This window comes from Piliocolobus tephrosceles, chromosome 9 (genome assembly GCF_002776525.5).
Source record: "Piliocolobus tephrosceles isolate RC106 chromosome 9, ASM277652v3, whole genome shotgun sequence".
NCBI classification, from domain to species: Eukaryota; Metazoa; Chordata; class Mammalia; order Primates; family Cercopithecidae; genus Piliocolobus; species Piliocolobus tephrosceles.
Window position 1 is genome coordinate 111,127,346 of NC_045442.1, and position 12,814 is coordinate 111,140,159.

A 12,814-nucleotide genomic window follows, 5' to 3' on the forward strand; every position below is an offset into this window, starting at 1 on the left:
GTAAATTTTAAAAGCTTCCATAATTAGGAAATGTGATATAATTCATAATTTAGTGTATTTCCAATAAAATGTTAATAAGATGTATTGACTGATGGATTACAGATCTCGATAAGGTGAGTCTAAAATTTATATGAAGGACAAAAGCCCTAAAATACCCAAAACCCTTGTGAGGAAGAAAAAGTAAGAAGATTTGTCCTGTATATAGTGAGATTTCTTATAAAGCAATACTAATTAATTCAGTGGGACACTGATCTAGCTATTGACAGAGCTTCAGAAGAGGAGAGCCCAGAAAATATATGTGAAATAAGTGGCTTTGCAAGATATTGCCAAAATAAAGGATTAATTAACAAATAGTGCTTGAAATTTGGCTATCCATCAGGGAAAGAAAACCCACAAAACTGAATCTCTATCTTATATAACACATAAAAAACAATTCCAAATGGAATAGATTTTGATGTGTAAGACAAAGCTTTAAAACATTCAGAAAAAATATATAAAAATAACACCTAGATGAAATTTGGTAGGAAAATTCTTTTAAAACAAAATGCACAGGCATATAAAACTTATCATAAAAATAAAAGATGGATACATTTGACAGATTAAATTGATAAAGTTAGTGAAATAAAATCATAGAGAAAATGAAAAGATAAACCAAATTTGGGAGAAAAATATATATGTCTGAATTACATTCTCAATCTTTACATACATACAGATATTCATTTTTAACATTTTATATTGAGATAACTGATTATATGAAAGAAATGATTGTCTCAAAACACAACTATGGCTTTGTCAATATTCTTTTGAACCATATTATTAGATAAGTGAGGTGAGATGGATGAGTACACACTGCTGTCATTCTCTAAATGAAATGTCAAAAGGTTGATTAAAGCTACACTGGCAATACTGCATTTAAAGTTCAAGAATTTTTTAAAAAATGTATTGCTCAAGATCTTTATGAGACATGCCCCCCAAGAATGAATTTAAAAAGCCTCTAAGTAACCATTGAACGAATAGTTTTTAAAACAGCATTTCAGCATGACTTGCTTTGCTAAATAAAAAACTTTTGTAATTGTTAGCAGTTTTAATTCAAAATTCTTACCGCAAAACTTAATGAAGTCAGAAGAAGTAAAAACTTTTCTTCACAAACTTTACAGGATAACTTTATATGATCTTGAAATGAGAGTATAAATGCAATTCACTGCAAAGTTTTTAAACGGGTTAAAACTGTTTCTGTTATCCAATTGCTTAAATGACTTCACTGCACTCTCGTCTCCATCATGTTTCCTTCAGAGTTAACATTATACCATTTCTCTATGACAACTAATGTTTTACAATTTCTCATTTATTACAGCACACCAATTTGCTACAGTCTTCCACCCTCCACAATACCACTGGTCTTGCTGTTTGAGTTACAAAGAGAAACAATGGATTTGTACTTCCTAGAGAAATAGCAAGCATTTAAGAGAACTGTTCTTTGCTCATACAGATTCCAACCCTGGCTCTACTATTCCCTAGCTACTTACCTGACTCTCCAAGAACCCGCACTCCACCCTTCCCCACAAGCTCTCCTCACTCCTCCCCTTTCTCTCCTTGGTAATATAAGGGTAGTGACAGTGCAGGTGCTGTTCTTTATAGAATGAATATGAGAATGAAATGAGATAATACATAAAAATAGTTAAGCCCAATGTCTGCATATATTACGGGTTGTAGCAAGTTGCTACAATGTAATGAAAATGGTATCTAATTTAACAAAAATAGCCAGCAGTTATTGAATCCCTAATATGTGCAGACATTGTGCTTATAGAAGGATTCTTCTCCTTTCATTAAGTTTTAGGGCATGAATTTTGAATAAAAATTATTAACAGTTACAAACACATATATAGGACAGCTTGGTCCAGGATTCTGTACAATAAAGCATGTGTACCTCTTCAGGGCATCCACTGTCCACCCAGTCCTGCCGATGACGATCAAATCCACTGGAACATCTTCAAAGAAGACCACATTGCAGTTCAGAAAAGGAAGGATAGGGTGCAGGGTGGTGGACAGAAATTAAAAGAAAAAGATTAGTAGGTAGTTCATTCTCACATTTTTAGTTTAGCAGAACATTAACTCTTCTATAGAACTTGCAACTAGAGAAGCAGTGAAACATTTAGAGGCTTGCTAAGTAATCACTCCTTAGAGTGTCACTGTTAGGATCACACATGACAACCAAATCACTGTTAAAGCAAACTGCACTGTACGGAATACCTAGATCTCTGCACAAAGGTAAGACCAATCGCTATTCTATGAAGTGGATTTTCTTTTACCTTGTATTTTTTTTCTCATCATTAAAACAAATAAATACAGACTTTTTTTTTTGCAAATATTGTATTTCATGACTGCAGGTTCATTCATTCATTCATTTCACTCATTCATTGAAGACCCACCATCACACAAACTCTTTCTCTTTTGTGCAGTAAAATGTTAACTTGGCAGTTGTGGGGTTTTCAGACCCTGCATGTTCCAAAGACAAAACTGGCCCTTGACCTGCTCTTGAGAAGTGATCTCTGAACTCCTGGACTATCCTGGCTAGTAAGAGTGTCTACCTTGGGTCTTGTGCCATGAAGATAGTTTATGCTGACAATTTGATTTACTGTGAATATCTGACTTCATTTACTTGGGACTCTGGGCCATGCTGTAACAGTTTGACCCTTGGGAGAGCTGAAGACTGGAAGATAAGATTAGTCACAAGGGCATTCTATCCCGATGAATGGACCTTTAATAAAAACCCTGGAGACCAAGCTTGGGTGAGCTTCCTTGATTAGCAATACTTGTTGTGTATTATTGCACATTGTCATTTGGGGAAATTAAGTACTATCTGTGTAATTCCACTGGGAGAAGACAACTGGCAACTTGTACTGGTCTCTCCTGGATTCTGCCCTATGTGCATTTCACCTTTGCTGATTTTAACTCGTCTCTTTTTCCTGTGGCAACCTGGAGTATAACAGCTTTTCTGAGTTCTATGAGTCTGTCTAGTGAATTATGGAACCCGAGTATCTTCTTGGGGACACGCAATTGCACTAGAAATAGGTCAGGTCTAAAAGATCTAATTTAGCAAGCATCATGTTAATTAGACTGTGTTTACTCATACTGACTTCCTTGACTGGAATAATTTTCTGTCTTCCCTACGTGCTCTTACACAGCCCAATCATTTTCTAAGACCCAGAAATCACTATCCAGAGCACATTCTGGCAAAGCATTGCTACTACAGTCATTCCTTTCAGGAGGTTTCAGTTATCCATGGTTAACTATGGTCTGAAAATAGGTGAGTACAGTACAATAACATATTTTAAGAGGGAGAGGAAAAGATCACATTCATATAACTTTTGTTACACTCTATTGTTATAATTGTTGTATTTCACTACTAGTTGTTAATTTCCATGGTGTCTAATTTGTAAGTTAAACTTTATCACAGGTATGTATATACAGGAGAAAACATAGTATATATAGGGTTTGGTATTATCCTTGATTTCAGGTATCCACTAAAGGTCTTGGAGAAGGGGGGCTACTGTATTGCTGTGAATACATCGTACTTTAATTTTTTTCCTCCTTTATGTAAAAATCTCATGTACTTATGTCTTAATTATCAAATTTAATTGAGAATGTTTGAAAGCTAGGGTCTTACATTGATCATATTATCCACTCTATCTGATACATAATATCTTTTTCATATGAGAAATTCAAACTACTTTTGCCAGTTCATTGAAATTAAAGATATACATTGCCTCTGAATGTTAACATATAAACATACATCATACACCTTGGCTGTGTCCCCACACAAAACTCATCTTGAATTGTAGCTCCCATAATTTCCTTGTGTTGTGGGATGGACCCAGTGGGAGATAATCAAATCATGGGGGGCAGTTTCCTCCATACTGTTCTCATGGTGGTGAATAAGTCTCACAAGATCTGATGGTTTTATACAGGGTTTCCCCTTTTGCTTGGTTCTCAATCTCTCTTGTCTGCACCATGTAAGATGTGCCTTTTGCCTTCCACCATGATTGTGAGGCCTCCCCAGCCGTGGGAAACTGAGTCCATTAAATGTCTTTCTCTTTATAAAGTACCCAGTCTAAGGTACGTCTTTATCAGCAGGGTGAAAAATGGACTAATACAATATATCTACATATAATATGTAAAAATCCATGTTAATGATGTTACTCTAAATAGATACTCATATATTTTTCAAAATAAATGGAAACTGTTCAACTTTCACCTTATATTTTCTTACAGTGCTCACAGCGTTACTCTGCAATCTTTCTTTTTTTTATTATTGTTAACTTGTTTTGCAGTGAGTCCACATGATAGCTCTTTCTAAGAATCCTTGCCAGAGATTATGCACCATGGGATGAACAAGCATAATTTAATTCAAGTGGAATGTGAAAACAACCCTCCTGTCAACACAGAAGACTGTCTCTCTCATTCTCTCAGGGCATGGTCCATTGAAGTTAAGCTATTTTATGCCTACCATCTGTGTTGAACAAGCTTAAATGTGGAGTAAACATTAGTGTGGGATTTGGCATCCTAAATTTGAGAATCCCCAGTTGGTCAAGGCCATCTCTGGTTACCCAATGAGATTTTGACGTGTGGTGTCTATTTAATTCCAGATGAATTAGATGAGTGCTCCCTCCTATATTTTCCTTTCAAGTTTGTTTAAACATTGAAGAATGTACTGACATTCTGTTTTGGAAGATGGGGATGTATCAATTTTCTTCAGAAAAAAAAATTTTCTTGGGAGCCACCTGACCATAACCATAAGTAATTCAATGGAACAGATCGTTCCTAAAACATGGTTTGTTTTCACTTACTTTGTTTCAAATGTATCCCAAGTCAATGGGACATACGAAATTTTACGTTATATTTTAACAAGACAGTGTCAAATCTTAAATTTGCATATCAACTGAAATTTTACCTTGGAATAATTAGTCCTTTAAATTATTAAATTAATCCCAGGGAAAAGTGCAGAAATGCAGTTTGCTTGATTTATTAAATAATCCCCCAGTTATGTTGTATGAAATTAGGTTTTACTGAAAATATAAATCAATTAAGTAATTCATCATTTATTTATTGACAAAAATTTCTTATTAATTGAAATTTACTGAGGGCTAGAATGGAAAGGGCTGAGAATGACAAAACAAGTGAAATTTGGTTTGAAAAGCTCATACATTTTTGCAGCATATAGTGCCTTAAAAATGAATAAACCTGGATCCTGGTATTTTAGCATTTTTTAGAGGCCAGTAATCTAAATAGCACCCAAAAGCAATTATAAGCACAAGAATGTGTGTGTGAGAGAGAGAGTTGTATAAACCACCAGGAAAAGCCACCTTTATATTATTTCTGAATTGTAAGTAAACCAAAATCACTTTTGAGAACACCTTCCTGTCCCCACTGAGCTGCTGTGTGCTGTGTGTGTGTTTTAAAGCACAATGACATTAACCATATCACTAGCCAGCACATTGTTTTCCAACATTTTTAATGGTGATTCACAAAGAGGCTCTCCTACAGTGGAATTACCTGGGATGCTTGTCCAAATGCAGATTCATAGGTCTAACTGAATAAGATTCTCTGGTAATTGGAACCCAGCAATTTTTATTGTAAATAAACACCTTCAAGGGATTCTTCCCACACTGACCTCCTCTACCATATATTCAGGCCTCTTGCTCACTCCTGTTGCCCATGCTCTATAACCCATTCATACCCTCCTTTTGCTCTAAGCACAGCAAATTGTTTTCCCTTGCCCGAAGGTGCTATGCTCTTTCATGACTCTGCCTTTGAACACACTATTACATATGGCTGGCCTACCCAACTGGCAAACCCAATCCAACTCAACCCCAATCTCCTCCAAGAAGCAGATTCAGCCACCCTTGCTCAGAGACCACCCAAGACCAAGTGCAAATGTCCACTATTATAATACAATTGGTTGCTTTTGAATTTATCTTACAAAGCTTTCAGGAGAACATGATTAAAAGTGAGGCTTTGGAATGCAATTGTTTGAGTTAGTATTTTGGCTTGGGCACAAAAGGTGTGTGATCTTAGACAAGTTATTTTTCTTTTCCTTTTTTTTTGGAATGATTGCATTGCATATTGACAAACTATAATTGTATATATTCATGAGGTACAGTGTGATATTATGATATATGTATGCAATGTGAAATGATTAAATCAAGCTAATTCATATAGCCGTCATTTCAGATACTGATCTTTTTGTGATGAGAACATTTGAAATTTACCCTGTAAGCAATTTTGAAACATGCACTACACTATATATACAATGTAGTCATTATATACAATATGTAATAGGTACAGCGAAAATATACAAATATACAAAAGATACAATACGCTATACTCATTGTGTTGTGCAATATATCTCAAGAAACTTATTCCTTCTGTCTCACTGAAACGTTGTAGTCTAAGTTATTTTTCCTTTCTAAGCCTGTTTCCTCATCTGTAAGATGAGGTGGGGGAAGTTATGTAAGGATTAAAAGTTCAGTATTTGTCTAGTAAAGATTAAGTAAGTGTTGGCTGGTTTAATGCCTAATCATACCTTTATACCTAATAACAACTTTGGTACATAGTATGCATGCACCCAATCTGACTATCATAGAAAAATGAGTAAATGAGGTTTTCACTTCATAGACAGGATTTGGAAAATGTTTAGGAATTAATTCTATGTACCATATTAATGTGAAATGTGTTTTATAATATAAAGTCCTTTATCATCATATTTGGGAATCAATATCATAGAATATTGTGAGAGAAAATCTAACTTGTTCTCACATATGGGCCAAATCTTTATTCAAAATGTACAGAATATTACATGGTTTTGTAAATATTTCTCACATAATTGATTTCAACAAAATGTGAACTCCTAACTACAGTAGGTTTTTAATGTTTTCCTGTCCAAGTTATTCTCTTCTCACCATTATCTGATTCCAAAACAAATTAATAGAGAGCTATAAAGTACTTCAAATTAATTATACTAATTTCCACTCAATTTCAATGGTGTGTTGATTTCAAAGCCCCCAGGAAACATACTAAGAGAATTCCATTAAATAAGGTAGCCTAGAAAACAAATAATATTCTCCCAGCTTGTGGCATGTATCGACTCAAGAGATAAAAGTATAAATCTCATCGTATCTCTAACTTATGTCAGTTTTGTAGAAAGAATTTCAGAAATAGGAATTATTTTGCAAGGGTAATATATTCCTATATAGAAAATGAGTAAATGTTAAAATACATACATAAGCAATACATAAGGATTAAAAATGAAGTGCTTGTCTTACTCAGCAATTGAACATGTTTCATTCCACCAGTGAAATGAAACTTCTATGAAAAATTTAGCAAAGAAACTACATAGAATCTTAAGACCCTATTAGAAATCAGTTTCTAGATCAGGGGCCTGCAAACTTTTTTTGTAAAGGACCAGATAGTAAATATTATAGGATTTGCAGGCTATGTTGTTTCTGTCCCAACTAGTCACCATTGTAGCTTGAAAACAGACACAGATAAATGTGTAAACAGATTGGGTATGACTGTGTGCCAATAAAACTTTATAAAACCAGGAAGTAGGTCATGTTTTTAATTCACTTACTGTAGTTTGCTTAACTATGTTCTATACGTAAAAATAAAGCTCTGTAAAATTAATCTTAAGATTTTTTAAAAAATCTTTTTTTAAAAAAAAAATCTTAAGATTTTTGGACAAACACTACATCGAATTATCTGGTGATTTATATGATCCTTGTAGCCTTAGGGTATTTATCGGGGTGTGTTATCTTAATGGAAAAGTCAACTGTGCATTTAGTAAATTTTCTTGCCACATTATGCAAAAGTATAAAAAATGATCCTCTGGCATAATGGGAAGACGCTTTAAAAAGAAGCATCAGTATTTTAAATGAGATGATAAACAGCAGTGATTATAACCAATAACATGTTTTATTATGACAAAATAGGTAACTGGTAGTATGGAACTACAAGATATGGGAAAATAATTTTCCTTAGAAATACTGAAAAAGTTTAACTGAAAAATGGTCATAAAATTTAAAATGTTAATTATAATTATCCTTATTTCAAATTATAAATTAGTAAAATATCATATCTCATTTCTCATACAGGCATGAATGGACAAGACCATTTCTTTTCTCCTAGAATCAACAATCTTGAGCGGAAAATTTTCAGAATTTTCATGCCTGAACTATTTATTATACACTGCTCTGGGAATGATAGATGAACCTATTCATAACCTATTACAGGGACAATATTGTAGGATCACTTATGAAATTTTACATCATTAGAGTATGCAAGAAGGTGGAGTGTGTTTTCTTCTGATAAAAGATCTTGATGCTACTTGTAGCTGAAATCATAATCCAATGTTCATAAGAATAGTTATCTGCAGAATACAAGAACTTTGCTTTAGAGATGGGTTTCAAATAGAAAACTGGGATCACATTATCTAATCTCCAGAAGGTGCAGGTTTTCCAAAGTAAGAGCTCAATCTTTCCTCTAGTTTTCTAGAATCTAGAGTGGCCCTAATATGTATGTATTTATAAAGCATAACAACATCAGGGACTTTTATTCTTCCAATTCTGTCATCTCTCTTACACACACACACACAATCATATTGGGTCAGGCACGGTGGCTCATGCCTGTAATCCCAGCACTTTGGGAAGCCAAGGCAGGAGGATCTCTTGAGCCCAGGAGTTCAAGATCAGCCTGAGTATCTGGGCAAAACCCTGTCTCTACAAAAAAATAGAAAAATTAGCCGGGCATGGTGGTGCATGCCTGTAGTCTCAGTTACTTGGGAGGCTGAAGTGGAAAGATTGCTTGAGTGCAGGAGGTTGAGTGCAGGAGGCTGAGGTTGCAGTGAACTGTTATCACACAATTGCAACCCAGCCTGGCCAACAGACTGAGACTCTATCACAAAAAAAAAAAAAAATTCATATCTTATTTCTCTCTCCTCCAAATAATAGGCCAAAAAGGTATTTCCATTACTTTGTAGTTATTATCCTATCTTCCACTGATAAAATTTCCAACAAGGAAAATGATTTCTGCAATTGGCTTTGCATGCTGGAGTTCTTCTTCCTGTGAATGTCACCTCTTTATATCTAGTCTGTTTTCAGTTTAGGAGTGTGTAGTATAGGAAAGAGTTGACACTGGGTGAAGCTACAATATTGAGTCTTATCTGGAAATAGGTGAATTTTCTCAGAAATCGCTCTGATTAAAAGCCACTGATGATGTTGGCAAAATGTCCTTAGCTGTGCATGTGCAGGGCTTTACAGGGATGACAAACATATAAAAAGGTAGATGGAAATACAAGTTGAAATTGTGATGCATTAAAACAAAGCCAATTATACAATGGGTCAATCCACTAAGCCCAGTTTAGGAAACAGCAACTCTAGCTAGATTATTAGATGCTTTGGTATTTATTTTATGTCTAAATTTTAAAAATTTCTTAAAACACTTAGAATGGGAAAGAAAATGAAGTATTCATTCATTTGAAAATAGTTAAAAGTTACAGTGTTTGACTCTAAAGACTTGACTGATTTGCTTACAATACTATTCTCATAGTAAAATCCAATTTCTATCTTTGCTACCTGTGAAACTTTTAAAGTGATGCTAGTACATATTGAAATATGCTGGCTAAGGGGGTTTTAAATGGTGCAAGTTTGGCTGTGTATTGACTCACACAGTCCTTCTTTACAGAGCATTGTAGCTTCAATAATTTCACAAGTTTAAGCCCCACTTGGTTATTGTGCTTGTTACATTTTTAAAAACCAGCAGTTGCGGAAATAGTGAAATCTGAATCCCTCAGTGACTTTCAGTGTGGTTTCACTTGCATCAGGTGGATGGAAATGCATTGGCAACATAAAGTACGACATTTCTGAAATCTTCAATTAAAATTTCTCCAATATAGAGTCTTTGAACCTCTTTAGAAAAAACCATACTAGCAAGTATATTTAACATTGTGTTTGGGTATTTACGTGTGTATCTGTGTGTACATATTGAAGCTAAATATTTGTCACAATGTTTCATTTTTTTGTTCCTTTTTTCTAAAGATCCACATAAAGCACAGATATATTTTCTATGTCAGTATAATTCATTAAAAAAATGCTGGTTGTAACCCACTAGGTAAAAACGCTGAACTGCAGTGCTCAGTTTGAAAAATATTGTCCAATAAATAATTTGAACTCTACATAATACGTATATGTTAAATAGCATTGGCTGGTTTTAAAAATAACCATTTTGAAGGAAATTTACAAAAAATTCAAAAACAAACTAAAGTAGGTGTATCCTAATGCTAAGATCGTGTTAGTTTTACGTTCAACCTCAACTTTATTTAATGTATATTTACTTGTACCAATGAATTAATCAATTAATTGGAATCACAACATGTAATAGCTTGCTTTTCCAAGCAGATAGTCTAGGCATTTTTCCATGTCCATAAATATCCTTTGAGAGGAAATGTTTTAATTGACATATGACAATTTTACACATTTAATAGGGTATGTAGTTATGTTTTAATACATGTAATGTATAGGGATTAGATTAGGTTAATTAGAATATCCATCATCTCAAACATTTGTCATTTCTTTGTGTTAGGAACATTCAATATTCTCCTTCTAACTATTTGAAAATGTATATTATTGCTAACTATATTATAATATAGAGTTATTGTTAAATAGTTATATTGTTATTGTATGTTATTATATATGTTATACTCTTATATGGTTTTATATCATTATAATAGATATAGATAATGTTTTAATAGAACACTAGAACTTACTCCTTCTATCTAGCTATAATATACATCCTTTAACAAATCTCTCCCTTTCTCCCTCTTTCACCTACTCTTCCCAGCCATGAATATCCACTGTTCTGCATTTTATTTCCATGAAATCACCTTTTATTTTTGTAGAGCTTCTGCATATGAATGAGAATGTGAGGCATTAAACTTTCTGTTCTGGACTTGAAATCAGTGAAACACTTAACATAATGTCCTCCAGTTCCATTCATGTTACTTTAAATGACAGGATGTCCTTCTTTATAAGGCTGAACAGTATTCTATCGTGTATATATACTACATTTTCTTTATCCATGGATCTGTGGTTGGACAGCTAGGTTAATTCCATATCTTGGCTATTGTGAATAGTGCTGCAATAAACATGGGTGTGGAGATGTCCTTGAATATGCTGATTTCCCTTCCTTTGCATCAATGTCTAGTAGTGGGACTGCTAGATCATCTGGTAGTTCTATTGTTTTTTGAGGAACCTCCATACTGTTCTCCATAGTGGTTGTACCAGTTTACATGCCCACCAACAGTGTAAAAAAGTTCCTTTTTCTCCAAGTCCTCGTCAGCAGCATTTGTTACTTTTTATCTTTTTGATGATAGCTAGCCTAATTGGGGTGAGATGATACCTCATTGTGGTTTTCATTTGCATTTCCTTGATGATTAATTATGTTGAGTATTTTTAGAATTATATTTGTTGGCCATTCGTATATCATCTTTTGAGAAATATCAGTTCAGGTCATTTACCTAGTTTTTAATTAGGTTGCTGGTTTTTTGCTATTCGGATGTTTGAGTTCCTTGTATCTAGATATTAATCTTCTGTCAGATGAATAGTTCATCAATATCTTCTATTTTCTAGGTTTTTTCACTTTGCTGTTTACCCTGCTGTGGAGAAGCTTTTTCATTTGTTGCAATGTCATTTGTTTATGTTTGTTTTTGTTGTTAAGAGGTAATTTTTAATGACAGCATACACCCCATTACATGGTTTTATGGAGATTTATGAGATTATATATGTCATTTTAAACCTTATAAAATACACAACCTCACCTTTCTTGGATTTATATTAAAATGATATTTCATGTTTTAATTAACATTTCTTATATTACTGGTGAGGTTAGATGTTCGTTGACTCTTTGTGTTCCTGCATTTTTAAATTGTATAATCACTTATTTTCCGCATTTCTTTTGATCGGGCTGTTCTTTCTGTTAAAGCAAAGATTTCTATACAGTAAGAGCATTAAATCTCTGTCAAATATACCATGTGTCTGTAATTTTCCCTTTAATTCAATTTTTTTTTTTTTTTTTTTTTTTTTTTGGCCATACAGCAGTTTGCATATTTACATAGTTAAGTTTTCCAACCTTTTCTTTTAAAATTTCTTTTATTGCTTTTTTGCTCAGAAAAGCCTCTCCTACTTTAGCATTAAAGAAACAACTGCCAGATTCTCTCCCAGCTACCCCATTATTTCATTTCTTAGTTTATTTCTCTAAACTCTTTTAAATTTATTTTGGAATAGGGTGAGAAGTAAGAACGAAATTTAAAAATACATATATTTTTTTCCCAGATAGATGACTAACATTCTCAGAATCCTCTGTTGAATAATACTAGAATTTAAATCTTCCATCCTTGTCCTGATTTTTATTTTTTCCTTGAATAGTCATACACATTTAATGCTTCTCTGCAATTTTTATAATCACATTCTAATGTTCCAAATAATAGCGCTATTGTGAATTTGAGAGAATAGATGTGGAAATAGTTGACATATTACTAAATGCAACTTTAAATCCATTAAATGTTTATTCAGGTGTTAGTCAAGTGCCTCATTATTCATTCTTCTCCTTATATAATTTCCATATATTACTAATTTTGTTAGTAACTATTTTTGCTAAAGTGAAGAAGCTTAAATCGTTGCGTTTTTTAAATAGTCATTTCTGACGTAGAACACTATTGACTGCTGTGTAGCAACTGATTCTTTTATTTACAAATAATAACTTT

The 12,814-nt window shown here is 33.5% G+C and overlaps 1 protein-coding gene across 1 annotated transcript in view; it reads right to left on the reverse strand.

Annotated features, from left to right (window-relative positions):
• The window catches only part of PLXDC2 (plexin domain containing 2), a 472,622-nt gene that overhangs the window by 78,747 nt on the left and 381,061 nt on the right, over window positions 1–12,814 (reverse strand). Inside the window, exon 11 of the mRNA XM_023223192.2 lies at window positions 1,928–1,988. Coding sequence (XP_023078960.1) covers window positions 1,928–1,988 — 61 coding nt within the window. The remainder of the gene's footprint in view (window positions 1–1,927; window positions 1,989–12,814) is intronic.